At 37.1% G+C, this 16,731-nt stretch overlaps 1 protein-coding gene across 3 annotated transcripts in view; it reads left to right on the top strand.

Moving 5' to 3' along the window:
* MTMR2 (myotubularin related protein 2) overlaps positions 1-16,731 on the top strand; it is a 106,113-nt gene that overhangs the window by 31,535 nt on the left and 57,847 nt on the right. For all 3 annotated transcript variants that reach the window (XM_065943970.1, XM_065943971.1, XM_065943972.1), the window contains one exon: positions 9,441-9,546. In XM_065943970.1, the coding sequence (XP_065800042.1) occupies positions 9,441-9,546 (106 nt within the window). The remainder of the gene's footprint in view (positions 1-9,440; positions 9,547-16,731) is intronic.

The following is a 16,731-nucleotide window of genomic DNA, read 5'->3' as shown; positions in this document are numbered from 1 at the left end:
CTACTGTGGTATTGAATGGTTTGCCTTGGAAACAGATCATTCTGTCGTTTTTGAGACTGTACCCAAGTACTGACTTTCAGACTCTTTTGTTGACTACAAGGGCTACTCCATTTCTTCTAGGCGACAGGGGAAGGTAGTTAAGAAAGGAGCTGGGTCTGGTGTGGGAAATCTGGGTGCAGCCAGAGAAGAGCTACATCTGGCAGCCAGATGTATAGCAAAGTTTTGTACATAGGATTTTACAATTGTTAATTTTTTTGAAGAAATATGTGCCTTATGCAGTGAATCAATATAGACAAAATTGAGTCAGTATAAACAGTACATCAATATAAACATAACCAATTACAAAGGTTTTGAAATGACTAGACTTATTGAATCAGTAAGAATAACAGGACTGATTTATTGTGGAAAGTGCACCTTCAGGATAAGTTTGAGGTGGTTAAAAACCAGGATTGGTCAGAAGAGAAGACAGTTTGGAGACTAAGTTAAAGAATGTTTAGAGAGGAAATGGAGAAGACTGATTCTCATGACCAGTGGCAAGAAACAGGTGTGTCTGCTTGGAGTGAAATGTAAACTTGAGCTAGAATTAGATATGGTGGAGCACCTTGGCACTCTGAATACTGTTAAGAGATTTAATTTGATTTGGAGGTAATTGGGTAATAGTATATGCACTTTCATCATAATGAATACAAGTGCTAAATAATTGTTGGAGTGATGTTTGAAGAATATTATTCTCATAGATTTGAATATTATTAATTAAAAAGTGATGGGACTAACATTACTGAGCGAATCCAGTTATGAGCTGATTCTGGCTTTTTTCAGCCAAAGTGTTTTGAGCTGGAATGAGACATGAAAATGGGAAATAAAAATCATAGTCAATGTGAAAGAAAGGAAGGGAAGAAGAAAAAATATATATACACTGTTCCTTAATGGACATGACTTCATGCAATTGAATTGGCTGTCAAATTGGAGTAAACGGTTTTGGGAAAGGTAGTTCTGTGGAAAGCATAATAGGCAAAAGAACTGTAATTTTTACTCACATTTTTTCCGGAGAAAGGTCATGTTTGGTGACATAATTAGGTGCCTTCTGGTGGTACTCCCGTGTCCTTTTTATTACGTTTTAGAACACTGGAGCTTTTTTGTATAGAAAAAAGTTAATTTTATATTATCAGTTTCAGGTTGGATGTCTTTCACTTCTGAATCCATATTATCTAACATAATGTTGTCCAAAAGATATAATTTCTTATTTTGTGAACACCAGGTCTTTAATTATAGGCTTGCTGTCTCCTCTTCACCCCCTGTAAACCTATGAGGATAGTCACTGAGGAACATTTGTATTCTGACTTGTATGTCACAGCTGGAAGTAGTAATAATGCGAAGTGAAACAGCAACTTTGCCATTATAATTTTTAAATTTATGCAGCTAATCTGACTTGGAGTAGGGTAGTTTTTGTGTAGTAACATTTGTTGTAAATAATAGCAGTTAATCATGTGGTGCTACTTTTTTTTAGACGCTTTACATATTTTGTTGTAAGCAAGTTGAGGAAATGATCTATGGTGAAGGATCTTGGAATAGCAAACAACAACAAAAATGTCTGAGAAGAGGAGCTCATAGATGAGTAAATAAAATAAAATTTTACAGGTATTACAATAGAAATATGTACAGTGTACAGTGAAGGAAGAAGTAGTTATGTTTATAAGATGGATAGGGACAAACAGGGCATGGAAATGTATGAAGGACATTACAGGCAAGGACAGCAGAATCAGCAGCAAAGGTGCAGATGCATGAGATGGCTGAAGAACCTAGAGAATCTGCACATCATTCCCAGTGGGTTCCGTTGAGTAATAGCTACAGCTAAATATATGGAACAAAGGCCTGATCATGCAAGACTTCAGGTGTTGTGCTAAGGAGTTTGGGCACGATTCTGTAGGCAGTATATAGTCACTGAAGGTTTAAGCAGGGAATGCAGGTCAAAACCACAGTGGGATAGCACTTCATACCTGTTGTTGTTCAGTTGCTCTTCAGTCGCGTCCCACTCTTTGAGACGCCGTGGACTGCAGCACGCCAGGCTGCCCTGTCCTTCATACCTGTTAGAATGGCATTTATCAAAAAGACAGAAAATCATGAATGCTGGTCAGGATGTGGATAAAAGGGAACCCTGGTAGACTGTTGGTTGGAATATAAATTGGTGCAGCCATTTACGGAAAAAGGATGGCAGTTCCTCCAAAAATTAAACACAGAACTACCATGTGATGCAGCAGTTTGACTTTGGGATGCTTATAGGAGAAAAACAAAAACACTAACTTGAAAGGGTACTTGCACTCCCATTTAACTGCAGCATTATTTCCAGTAACCAAGACATGGAAGCAACCTAAAGGTCCTTTGATAGGTGAATGGATAAAGGAAATGTGCTGTGTGCGCGCGTGCGCGCGCGCGCGCGCGCACACACACACACACACACACACACACACACACACACACACACACACACACACACGAAGAGAGACACAGTGGGTGATATTTAACCATAAAACGAAGAAAATACTGCCATTTGCAACAGCATGGCTGGATATTGAGGGCATTATGTCGAGTGAAATAAATCAGAGAAAGACACATACTATATGATCTCACAAATACATGTGGAATCTGAAAAACAAAATCCAAACTCACAGGTACAGAGCCAAGATTGGTGGTTGTCAGAGGCAGGCGATTTGGGTTGGGGGGAATGGGGGACATGGGTAAAGCTGGTCAAAATACATACTTCTGGTTATGAAATAAACAAGTCGTGGGGATGTGATGTATACCATGGTGACTATAGTTAATAATAATGTTGAGAGTTGTAAGAGAGTTGATTTTAAAAGTTCTCATCAGAAGAAACAAATTGTTCATATATATGGTGATGGATGTTAATGAGATTTTCTATGATTATTGCACAATATATACAAATATTGAATCATTAGGCTGTACACCTGAAACTCATATATATATCTATTATTTGTCAGTTTTTAAAAAAAAAGTTTTAAGCAGAGGAATGATAGGGTCAGATCTGTTTTTGAAAGATCACTTTGGTATTAGTTTGGGATGATGTATTGAATGAGTAGTTGAGGGGAAAGGTGTTGTGCTAAGACAGTAAAAATTAGGATATTAAAAAGAATGCATTCAACGGATGGTAGGGAGGTGGACTCTGTAGGGCTTTGGACTGATTGGATGTGATTGGTTTAGGAAAAAAATGGTGATGCTTTAGAAAACTCACTGGGGAAGTGGGAGTGTTGCTGAGCACTGCCTCGGGTTTAGCTAATGTTTCTAACGGTGAGTTTAAAATGGCCCCAATGTGAAGATTTACTTCATTAGCACAGGAGAAGGTAGATAGTTATATTGATCTGAATTTACAGATTAGCAGGGCAGGGGTGGTCAGTGGATAGAAACAAGGATACTAGGGTTTGCTGAAAGAGAATGTAAACTGTTACACTGGGTATTTGAGGTTGGATGGAGAAGGAGGTAGAGCGGGGGAGAGAGAGCAGTAAGTATGAAGGGTAATGACAAACGGACAAGTTGAGGGATGAGTTGTCACCACTGGATTGAAGATTTGATGAAGGGAAAGTTAAGAAAGTGAGATGTTTGGAAAGAATAGCGTCTGCGGTCAGATACTGGTTTCCTTGAGTTTATGATGACAAAGACTGGGTAGTTTCCAGACATGATAAAGTGTGCTTTGTGCTGCAGAAACACATTGCTCAGGTGGGGATGTTGATGAGGAATATAGGAAGTGAGGAATTTTGAGCTAGGTGGTTGCCAGTTTGTCCCTATGAACGTTAAAATTCCTACGATGAAGGCAGTTTTGGAGTAGAAAGAAACTTTAAGAGGAGAAAATGAGCCAGGTTAGTAGGACTGGTTAGTAAGACTTCCTACTGACCTGGAAGTCTTCGCTAAAGTGAGAAGCTGTGATTAAAAGGTGAGTGGGTGACAGTAACAGAGAGGTTGTATGCCCAAATACCAAGAACCTCGGAGGAAGAAGGCTTTTATATATGGAGGTAGAAAAGTAACACTAGTGTGGAAGCATGAGACAGGAGCTGGGGAAATGCTGGCTTCACCTTTGGATTTTGTTAGATGTGGGACAGGAGTCTTCTCTGGAAAAGGCTGCAGGGAAGTGGGCTCCTGGAAGGAGATCTCAGTTGAAGCAAAGAGATGGAGGGGAGAATTTGGTTGAAGATAGGAGAGAATTTATTCCATATGGTGTAAAAAGTCCAGTGTAAAGGAAAGGTTAGCTGAAGGAAGACTTGGGCAGGGAAAATGGATAGAGGAAATACAGAGTTGGACTTGAAGGTCTGGCCTTTTTGAAGAGATTCAGGATGACAAGGATAACAAGAATGTTTGGATTGACGTTTGCGTGGTGAAGTTTATGGACCTAGGAAAACTGAGGACCAAAGCAGCATTGGTTACTTAGTGATATTGTTGTTGTTTAGTCACTGAGTCATGTCTGACTCTTTGCAACCCCGTGGACTGTACCCACCAGGCTCCTCTGTCCATGGGATTCCTAGGCAAGAAAACTGAAGTGGGTTGCCATTTCCTTCTCCACACTTAATGAGATTAGCAGACTGCAATCTTTGCTCAGAGTTCAGATGCCTTGCCAATTATAGGATTCTTATTCTCTAGCAGTTTATCATTTAAAAGGAGGAGGCAGGGGGAAAAAAAAGAGGAGGAGGCAGGGGAAAAAAAAAGGAGGAGGCAGGGAAAAAAAAAAGGAGGAGGCAGTGTAACTAAAGTGCTCTAGTCTAATGTGGAAAGATTTAAATGCCATTATAGAGTATAGGCAGAAGTACAGATGATTGAGTTTTATTCCACTGGATTACTTGGGAAGACTTCACTTGAAAAAATCGTCCTTTTAACTGGGTCTTAAAAGAGTGAGTAACAATAGGATGTTAATAAATAGAGAATTAGCTCAGTGGTGTTCGACTCTGCGACCCCATGAACTATAGCCTGCCGTGCTCTCTGTCCATGGGATTTTCCAGGCAAGAAGACTGGAGTGGGTTGCCATTTCCTTCTCCAGACCTTCCTGACTCAGGGAGGTCTGACCCAGGGATCGAACCTGGGTCTCCCACACTGCAGGCAGACTCTTTACCGTCTGAGCAACCACGGAAGATAAATGGGCATTCTGTTTTGGAGTTGCATGAGCAATGGTATGAATTCAGGGAAATACAACGCTTATTTATGGAACAGTTCATAGAAGGTAAACATAGAGAGCTTGACCTCAAGATGAGCAGTGGAGAAATGGAAAAGAGCAGTGGAAATTAAGTTATATTATCCTAGTAGCCATGGTGATCAGAAGCATGTACAAAGCCCATATGACAGGAGAAAAATAACTACTGAAAATAGAGCTCTGCATTCTGTAGCCACCTTGAGTCTTAAGTAGCCACTGCATGTTTATACCAGAACTTTCAGTAATTGTGGTGGTTGGTGGTAGTGGTATGTGTATGTGTGTTTGCTATAATCACAAGAACAATACTATGATATATAGTCACACGTTCATCCCCTCCAGTCCCTCGTAGCTTGCCTGGAGCTTAAAACCTTCTAGTGCTTATTCACATATGTTGTAGATCATAATATTTATCTATATTTATGTGTATCTGGAAAGAGAAGTTAATAATTAAAGGCTGTTTTCCACACTTCTGCTTGAAAGACTGATTCTTTGAGACTGCAAGGTACTAGTTGCAAGACCTGGTTTTGTTTTTTTTCCCTTAGATTTGTTTACTTCATACTTTGGCTCTAAAGAACTATTTGGTGTCTTAATGAGACATACTCTAATATTCCTATTGATACTGTTTTTTTCTAGGTCTACACTACTTTAATTCTAAGTTGTGTTTTGTTTCCTTTACATATTTTTCTGTTTTCTCAGGTCATACACATAAAAAATAGTATTATACATTTCACCTTGTTTAAAACAGACTTTGTAAAGTGTTGATTGCTGTAACACTTAGAGTTGTGTTTGGCTGTACAGAATAGAAGATTCCATTACAGTGATTTTAAAAATTGAACTTCATTTATTTTATATAACCAAGACTCCCAAAGTAGGGAGTTGTTGGGGTGGATTCAGCTGCTCACCAGGAAAGGACTTTATGCTCTTTGGTGTCCTACGTAGGCCAACACTTGCTTCTGTTTACAGGACTCTTGGTCCAGGCAGGTGAAAGTGGGAAAGGTTAAGAAATGCCTTGCTATTTCTACTCCTCTTTATTAAGACAATAAAAGGCTTCCAAAACAAACAATGGAACAGACTTCCCCTTAAATTTCACTGACCAATTTTGTGTCACATTGTCTCCTGGACACGAAAGAACCAAAAGCAAGCATGTCATTGTGGGCTCACCGTAACTGTCCTCATGCAGATCGGGAAAGAAAGGAATGTGTATATGTATGGAGTAGGCAGCAAACAATATTTGTCAGAGTACTGTGCCTTAATTTTTATTGTTTTACTTGTTATTTTAATGTTATGTTTAGTATTATTTTAATTAATCATAAATTGGTACAGAAAAAAAGAAATCATTCTCAGCCTATCAATTTATCTTTCCTTATACTATAAAGTTAGATAATAGAATTTTTATGACTGTTCCCTTGTCATATTATAGATTCTTGGACACAGAAACAATTAACCACAATTATACTTTGAAATAGTTGATAAAGTAAAGAGATGTTTGTATTTGAAGAAAAACTTTTTGAAGTGTTCCCGGTGATATGCCATTTTCATTCATTTAAATGAAGTGATTATTTTGAGGGAGATGATTTTCACATTGTATAAATACATAAAAACATAGATAACATGACTTTATGCATGCAACGTTGTAAAAAACTGTACAAAAAACTAATACATTCAGGAAAGTAGGATACAAAATCAACATGCAGAAGTCAGTTGTTTCTATATAGTAATATGCATTTTCCAAAAAAGGCATTAAGGAAACAAATTCATTGCAATAGCATAAAAAAAAAATACAATACTAAGGAGTAAAATTATCCAAGGAAGTTAAAGACCTGTATGAAGAAAACTATAAAATGATGATGGAAGAAATTGAAAAAGACACAAGTTGATAGAAAGTTATCCTGTGTTAATTAATTGGTAAAATTAATCTTGTTAAAATGTCATTGCTGCCCAAAGTGATTTACAGATTCAATGCATGCTACATAAAACTTCTAATGGCATTTTACACAGATAGAAAAAACAATCTTGAAGTCAGTATGGAACCATGAAAAACCCCAAATGGCTAATGCAATCTTGAGCACAAAGAGCAGAGCTGGAGGCATCATGCTTCCTGTCTCAGACTGTATTGCAAGACTGTGGTTGTCAAAACAGTGGACAGCAGAACAGATTAGAGGGCCCAAGAGTAGAACTACAGGTGTGTACAGTCAGTCTGCCTTTGAAAACAGTGCCAGGAATGAACAGTGGGGAAATGATAGACTCTTCAATGAATAGTGTTGCTGAAAATGGATATCCATATGCAGAAGGGTGAAATTGGACCCTTATATTACATCACACACAGAAATCAACCAAAATGGATTAAGCATTTAAAAGTAAGACCTGAGTCTGTAAAACTCCTGGAGGAAAACATTGGGGAAAAGCTCTTTGGTGTACTGGTCTTGAGAATGGTTTCTCGGATTTGCCACCGTTACGGCAAGTAACAAAAGCATAAACAAACTATTAGGACTACATCAAACTGACCTACAGAGTGAGAGAAAATTTTTTAAATCCTGTCTGATAAGGGGGAAAAATTTGATCAAAAGGGACAAATTTTCAGATATAAATTACGTTTGGGTACTAATATATAGCATAGTGACTATAGTTTAATAATATTGTATACTTGAAATTGCCCAGATGGTAGATCTCAAATTGTCTCACCACAAAAAGAAAGGTAACTGTGTGATGGTGTCTCAATTAGCTTTATTGTGGTGATCATTTCATAGTGAATACATATATCAGAATATCATATTGTATACCTAAAATATATATAGTTTTTTTTAGTATCCAAGCCTCAATAAAAATGAACTGACAATTATTTGAGGGGAGATGATTTTCACATTGTAAACATAATTTAGTAGTCACTACATGCAGGTATTATGGTAGACAGATTTTAAAACAAAAATGTAGTTTCTAAATATCACAACCTCAAGGTAGATTATTCCATGAGAATCTTGACTTTTTGTGTGAAGTAGACTTTTAATATGTTGGGAGTGACGTTTTAGAAAAATGCATGAAAAATGTATTTCTTAGTCAGAACTTTAAGTTTCAGTTCAAAATGTCTGAGATTTTCCTACCATTGATTTTTCTTCCTTAAATAATTTTAAGTTTCTTCTACTGATAAAAAGAAATGATGTAAATCATTCAGTTTGTGGCATCGGTTTATTGTCACTGTATTTTTGAATTTAATAAACATAATACACGTTAACTATATACAGAGGCACTGAAGTAGATTTTATAGAAAATAAAGACACAGTCATCCTTCTTGGGACATTGAAATTTTAATTGGTGAGGCAACATTTACATACTTGAAACCAATAAATAGTAAAAGGCAGTATGCGATCAGGTATCAAAAGTTCTATAAGAATTTAAGAGAATAAAAGCATTGAGTGTGATTACTTAGTGTAATGGAAAAAATGGATATTTAAGACAGGCTTGTTAAAAAACACCCAATTTGGTTGGGGAAAGTTATAAGGTACAAAGACAGGCTTGTCTTTCCATCATTATCTTTTCCCCTTCTGCTCATCTAGCCCTTTCAGACTATTTGTAGTTTCTCAAGTGTTCTATGCTCTTTGATAATTCTATACTTGTAGTGTTTTTTGTTTATTTTTGGAATTCCCTTGCTTTGTCAGTCTGGCAGTTTCCTGTCTTTCAAGATTCAGTTCAGATACCACCTGCCCTGTGATGTCTTACCTGAACTTTCCTGGGTAGAGTTAGGTACTTTCTTTTCCTTTTTCCAGATTCATAGTCATGGTGCTTCTCCATCTGTCTCTCTGCTCTCCGGCCACCTAGGGGGTGTATGTGTGTGTATAGTTAGAGTTATCACATTGCGCTGTTTATCTGTCTCTTCCACAAGCTTGTGAGCTTTATGAGCTTTGCCCTATTTGTCTCCAAATCATAGTGCCTGGTGTAATGGTTTCTTGCACATTGGCCTAATAATTGAGTGGTTAGATAACTGGATGATTAGATAAAAAGAAAGAATTAACCTCGAATGTATTCATAAATACTGGGGAAGCCTGTCTAGAGGGAATGTGGATGGTAAGAATACTTAGCCCTCTTCCTAGGAATAGAGCTTGCAATTTATCAGTATTTAGAGATAAGATTGAATAGGCAGTGTTGGACTGGTTGGCAGTAGAAGTTTTAATAGACAATGGGGTTACAGTTAATAAAATTTCTGAATTTTTAGCATGCCCATTTTTCAAATGTCCTGTGCTTTTGTATCTTTTAGTGCTTCCACTTCTCATTCAGAGAATTCAGTGCATACAAAATCAGCTTCTGTCGTCTCATCGGATTCCATATCAACTTCTGCAGAGAACTTTTCTCCTGATTTGAGGGTATGTATACTGTTCTAAGTCCTAGTGAAGTATTTGTGATCAGTTGTTTTTGGCCACACCATCAATATAACTTTTAACTAATTAGGCAGGAGACATTGATGGAGTATTCTCAAAGACCTGAATCTGTATTTAATATCTTAGAACAGGCTATTCTTACTTATCTATAAAAAAGAAAAAAAACACATGTATTTCATTTCTGAGTGTGATGTCTTCTTAGTTCTTTGCCAAAAGATATTTAATGAATTCTGTAGTGATATAAAAGATTTTCATGAATGCTCCCATAATGCTTTACTCCCAGTCATAACTAATATTTATTGAGTGCCTACCGTGTGCCAAATGTTGTTCTAAGTACTTTAGTGAAATATCTCTTCTAATACTTCCACCAATTATGTTAAGGTAGAAATTATTATTACCACCATTCTACAGATGACAGTAACTCAAAGAGAGATTAAATAACATGTCCAAGGTCTCATAGCTAGTAAATCTTATTGTCAGTATTCCTGCTCATGTAGTCCAATTCTGGAGCTAAGTCCCTTAAATACTGTGCTGTAGTTGCTACATATCTTATTGTAGTTTATAAGTATTCCTCTATTTATTGAAGGTCTTGTTGTTATGAAATTAGCCATATTGGTGATATCCAGTATCATTTGTACATTTTTGGATTCATCTGCTTTTCTGCTACTGCTTGTCTATGAACGAAGGGGAAAATGATTTCATATGTGGTGATAACCTTTAAGCCTTACGTCAGAATCTTTTCATTCTGATCAAATGACTGCCTTCTCAGTGGTTACACTTTCACAGCTTTAGTCAAAACCTTGTTTTCTTTAATGAAGTCATTTGCTCTTGAGAATATGTTGAGAATGTGTCTTTTTCAAGTATTTCATTTTCAGACCTAGTATCCAACAGATGTAAACAGACTGGATAGAAACATCTGTAAAGGCTTCTGCATATTTGCCATTATCTTTTGTGAAATGTCACAAAATACTAAATAGGGTATAGCACAACTTTAAACATCACTACAAATGATAAAGGTTTATATTTAGAATCTGAATATATGTTGTGCTGATTAAAAAGGCTTCATAATATCATTAACTGTTATCTTGAAGCGTAACATACATTTGGGGCAGGGCTCATCGTTAATAATAGTGGATATAAATCTACTATTACCTTTCATTAATTTATTACTATTTAAAAATACACATTTGATATATATGTCTAACTTTGGTTTATTCATTACATTAAAAGAATGCATTAAGGGCCTCTGGGCGTCTTGATAATTTTGAAGTTTTTTGGCCTACTTCTAGTAGCCTACTTCTAGCTTTTATTAGTTAAAAGCTATCATTTTAAACCTTATGTGACTGATAAAGAACTCATATTAGGAATGGGAGAAATACTGCTTTTATTTCTAGCCTATACTTGCGTTATTAATGTTATTTCTATCTGCTATTTCTTGCCTAAAATATGTTAAACCATTGTGTGTTCTTGTGAGATTTAGTTTGCTTAAATTCCTTATGGTTCCATTAAATTTGGTTAAATTCCTGGGCACACATGTGAAATGCAGTGCCTTGTAGGAAGCTAAGAGAAGGCATCCACTATCAGCTTCTCTTTATTTCCTCAGTGTGTTCTGTGTACGTAGGAGTGGTTTACATTGGGAAAAATAGGGGTCAAGGCAGGAGGAGAAGGGGACAATAGAGGATGAGATGGTTGGATGACATCACTGACTCAATGGACATGAGCTTGAGTAAACTCTAGGAGTTGGTGATGGACAGGGAGGCCTGGCGTGCTGCCGTCCATGGGGTTGCAAAGAGTTGGACTTGACTGAGTGACTGAACAGAATTGAATGTTAAACTATATGTTAAATATTTTAATTTCTTATTTTGAGTAAAGTTTTAATTTTAGAACAGGTTTAGATATACAGAAAAATTGCAAAGATACTACAGAGTTCCCATACATTTCACATCCAGTTTCCCCTGTTAATATTATCCTATAATACATTAGTATGGTATATTTGGTAAAATTAATGAACCAGTGTTGATACATTATTATTAAATAAAGTCAGTTCTTTGTTCAGATATCCTGATTTTTTATCTAACGTCCTTTGTGTTCCATGGTCCATATCACAGTGCACTTAGTAGCCGTGTCTCTTTAGGCCCTTCTTGGCTGTGACAGGTTTTCAGACTTTCTTTTCGATGAGACTTACTTTCTTTTCTTTCTTTCTGGCACTAGTGGTAAAGAACCTGCCTGTGAATGCAGGACATGTTAGAGACATGGATTTGATCCCTGGGTCAGGAAGATCCCCTGGAGGAGGGTATGGCAACCCACTCCAGCATTCTTGCCTGGAGAATCCTATGGACAGAGGAGCCTGGCGGGCTACAGTCTGTGGGGTTGCACAGAGTTGAATGTGACTGAAATGATTTAGCACACATGCACGGTCAGATACTTTGTAGAATGTTTGATGTTTTACCCATTATTAGACTGGGGCTGTGTGTTAGACCACAGAGAGGAAGAACTATTTTCATCACATCGTGTCAGAGGTGGTACGTACTGTCAACATAGCTTGTCACTGTCAGTGTTGACCGTGATCTCTTGGTTCAGGTAGTGATAGGTTCTGTCACTACAGAATACTGTTTTACCCCTTCTTATCCTTACAGTGTACTCTTTGAAAGGAACTAACTATGCACAGTCCATGCTTAAGGAGCCCAGATAGAGTGGAACACTTTTTATTTCTTTTGCATGAGAGATTTGTCTCTTCTGCCTCATTTATTGAGTTATGCAGTTATTTATTTGTATTGGTGTAGACTCATGGTTATTTATTTTATATATTACAACGCAGTATTATTTTGTTGCTAAAATTATTTCAGTTTCAGATTGGGAGTTCTTTCAGTCAGATCTTGTGTCCCTTTGACATACTCCCATTATGGTGTTTTGTTGTTGTTTTTCTCGTCTGTTTTTTGTTTAGGCACTCTTCCTTACTCTTTGCCACTGCAAGATGCTCCACGCTCATCTTGATACTTCCCACCGCAGTCCTGGAATCATCATCCATGTCTCAGGGAGCCAGTTTTCTTTTATTGGAAAGTGGTGTTAGAAAGCAAGATCTGGGTCCTAGGTGTGCTCACTTGCTTTTTCTCCCCTCCCCCTGCCCCCAGCCCCTTTTCCTTCTTTCCTTTTAAGATTTATTTATTTATTCATTGGCTGTGGTGGCTCCCCATTGCTGTACGTGGGCTCTCGCTCGCTTTGGGGAGCAGGGCTCCTTTTCCTTGCAGTGGCTTCTCTCGTTGGGGAGTACAGGTGCTTGGCACGCAGGCCTCAGTAGTTGCAGCTCCCGTGCTCAGGGCTCATGGGCTCAGTTGCTCCCTGGCATGGGGAATCTTCCCGGACCAGGGATGGAGCCGGTGTCCCTTGCATTGCCAATTGGATTCCTGGAGAAACCCCTCTTTCTTTCTTTTAACAAAAAAAGGTAACAAAGTACTTTTATTCTCCTTCTGAAGCAAAAGGTCATTTGTGCACATCCTATTTGGAGATAATGAGAATTGTGATCACATATGCAAGTTTGTCTGGAGTAGTCTTGTTTTATGCTATTGTCTCCTCAGGTTTAACAGTAGACACAAACTGTCCTGAGTTACTGACTCTCAGCACTAGGACGCTAAAGGAACCTGTTAACTTTACACATCAGCTCCATGACTGTGGGACTGTCCCCATTAGTGCCTTGTTAGTTCAGTGTCTTGCACAACTTAGTGGGACTCAGATAATTTTCATTAGAAAAATGAAGAGACAGTTGTTAAATGTTATAGTAAGGAGTGTTAAATGTTATATAAAGGAGAAGATCATTTTGGACACCAAAGGTTAACTATACTCACCATGGTAGTGTGCCTGAACGACAGAGACAAAAAGGAAATTAATATGTTTAGGCTGATTCCTTCATTTTAAAACATACCTTTGATAATTAGGTATAATCTTTACTTGAATTACAGTCTTCTTATTTAGTTGTGGGAAGGAGATGAATGAGGAGCATCTAATATCATTTAAGAAATGAAGCCTGATTTCAAATGTATGTGTAGGGTGGAAGGAAGGATGTGTTTCTAATAACTGAAAGAAGTCCAGTGTGTTACCTGGGTAAATACTTACACAAGCTCCGTCTCATCCCAGCAGGCCTGTGAGGCCGACCTCGCTCTCCCATTTGACAGAGGGGCACCTGGTGCTCAGAGCCGCTGCGTTCAGTGACGCGCTGGAAGGCACACAGCTCGGTGCCCTCTTACTTGGTCCCCACGTGGCCGTGTCCTGGGCAGAGAGACTGTGCGCCGTGACCTTGCTGCCCAGTGTTCTCAAATGTGGGTGTCTGTCAGTCACTCAGCCGTGCCCGACTGCTTGTGACCCACCAGGCTCCTCTGTCCGTGGAGTTCTCCAGGCAAGAACGCTGGAGTGCACTGCCATTCCTTCTCCAGGGAGTGTGAAGCGAGAAGTTCTTAATTCAAAGAAGTATCTTTAAGACATTTTTTGAGGTAGAAGTAGCAGTTTTCAGCATTCCTTAATAAATGAGAATTGCTTTTCTACTGAATTCTAAAAGAGGATTTTTCTAATAAAATCTGATTTCTCCCCTTCCTCAGTTTTGTTAGTCATTGATATTTTGCTTTTAGTATATGTACCTGTAGCTCTAAAATGGTAGTGTTCTAGCTAATTGTAGGTGGAACTCACGGCAGACAGCTATGTGTTTTTCTTTCACTGATCAGTTTGGCTTTGTTTATGAGATGAGGGGCTTGGCATGCAAATCATCATTCACAGATGATTTGAAGTTGGTTAACCTCTGGGCTTTGAGTTCTCCTTACAGCGTCACTGTTTATCTCTGCTCTGAGCCTCAGCATTTTATAAGCTCCATTAATAACAGCTTTTAAATAGAAGTAGAAAGAACAAAATGCGTTAAAAAGCTAATACAGTTTCATTAAAAATATTAAATCAGATTGTATAGGTTTTCTGCTACAAGTACCATGAAGTGACTCTTTCCTTGAAGGATAGTGTTGTAATAGAGTAACACCTGTGAAAGCTTCTGTTAAGAATTTCCTATTCAAATAAGGTGGTTTGCTCCCTCATCAGTAAAGCAGAATCAAAAGTCAGCAGGGATAAGGGGTATTTACTCAGGTAGAATTCCATTTGTGTTACTTTTTCATGCTGTAAGTGTAGCTTGTTCTGGAAAAAGTCATATACAGATTTAATCCAGTAGACGTATTTCTGAAAAGTTGAGTGCAGCCTCAGGCTTGATAGATTGAATCGTGCTTCCTCAGAGATAACAATGGTAGTGTTTCCTGTTCACTTTGTTCTTCACTTTGGCACTTGGCCTATTGAATTTCATTTAAAAAACTTAAACTCCTTTCATATAACATTTTTAATAATCAAATTATTTTAAAATAAGTTTTCCATTTTAAAAATCAAGCTTTCTTTAATTCAACTGTGTTCTTAATAAGAACATAGTTTCAGAGTTTGACAGTGGAATTAAGAACCTAGGGAACTTGTGTTTGGTTGATTTCTTTGTTCACCAGAGACTAAAATCTCATGAAATACAGGACTGTAAAATTCAAATGCACAGCTCTATTTATTTATAAAATGTAATTTTTATGGCTTTGGGCTTTAATTGAAGTGTATTCCTTAAATGGTGGTGATTAAAAGGTGAGTTAAAAATCAGGCTATGCAGTATTCCCTTTCCTTTGTTGATGCCTGTGATATGCCTGTGATATGTGATATAATGATGTTTGTCTACAATTCAAAATCAAATTGTATTGATATCGTATTCTGCATTTTTTATCCCATTATTTTAGAAGGCCTCAGACATATAATCTCAGAATATGTATATAAATGTATTTATATAGTTTATATATATGCATATTTGAGATTAAAGTTGTAGTATTTTGGGTTTTGTTTATAACTATCTTTCCTTATCTTGAAATATTTAATGGTCTTAAATCAAGCAAATGTGATTATCCATTCAAAATTTGTGTTACATTAATATTTCTTTATGAACCAAAGGTCACAGATAATTGGATTATTTCTTCTAGAGTACATACATGAATGTAATATTGACACATTCTGTAAATATGCAGGTCTAGTTGAAACGAGTTAAGGCTCATGGAGCAGATGTTAGGTAAACGAAGTTTCTCTTATATGTAGTTATTTCAATAGCCAGAGCAAAAACTGATTGAAGATAGCCCTTATTTTGTGATTAACACCACCACCCTTCATTATTGGTGTCACCCCCAACAGCCTACAAATTGAAAAGAACAACTTAGGCAAATAAAGGATATCCACTAAAAACTCCATTATAAGCCTCATCCTTAATGGAGGTGTGTTAGAAGCCATTTCCTTTAACTTAGAAACAAGATGCTGGTTTCTGTCACTACTTTCAACATTATGCTAGAAGTCCTAGCTAGTAAAATAGGAAAAGGATAAATAATATAAGGAATGAAAGGGAGAAGCAAAACTTTCATTATTTATTGATGATTGTTGATATAGGAGATTTACGAAGAATCTATTATATACAATTCCAGCACTGATCCTGGATACAAGATAATTTAACAAAAAAATCATGCTTCTATACTTTAGCAAAAATGTTTAAATAGGGGAACACATGTAAATCCATGGCTGGTTCATGTCAATGTATGGCAAAAACCACTACAATATTGTAAAGTAATTAGCCTCCAACTAATAAAAATAAATGAGGAAAAAAAAAAAGGAAAAAGTATTTTAGTCACAAGAGCAACAAAATTACATTACTTGTCTAATAAAAGATATGTAACAACTTCATGGAGAAAGTTATAAAACGTTATTAAAGAGCCTAAAACTATCTCAAATATATGAGTAGACAGAATAGCTTGGGAATGTCAAATATTTTCAAAATATCAGTTAACTCAGTGTCATTTCAAACAGAATTCAAGTTTATCCTGTAGAACTTGGCAAGCTGATCCTAAAATTTACATGAAAAGGTAAAAGGTCAAGATTACTAATAAGAAAAATGAAGCAGGAAGATTCATTTAGTTGAATATAAAGCTAAAGTAATTAGTACAGAAATAGATGAATGAAAAATAACGAAGTTCAAGAACAGATATTTATAGGAACTCTGTATTGGAGTTGGTATAATAGATCTTTAGGGGAGGAATGAACTGTTTGGTAATCAACCATATCAGCCATATGGTTAGCCAT

Source organism: Muntiacus reevesi, chromosome 9, assembly GCF_963930625.1.
Source record: "Muntiacus reevesi chromosome 9, mMunRee1.1, whole genome shotgun sequence".
NCBI classification, from domain to species: domain Eukaryota; kingdom Metazoa; phylum Chordata; class Mammalia; order Artiodactyla; family Cervidae; genus Muntiacus; species Muntiacus reevesi.
Note: the sequence above shows the minus strand (reverse complement) of the source record. Positions and strands in the feature narration are given on the sequence as shown.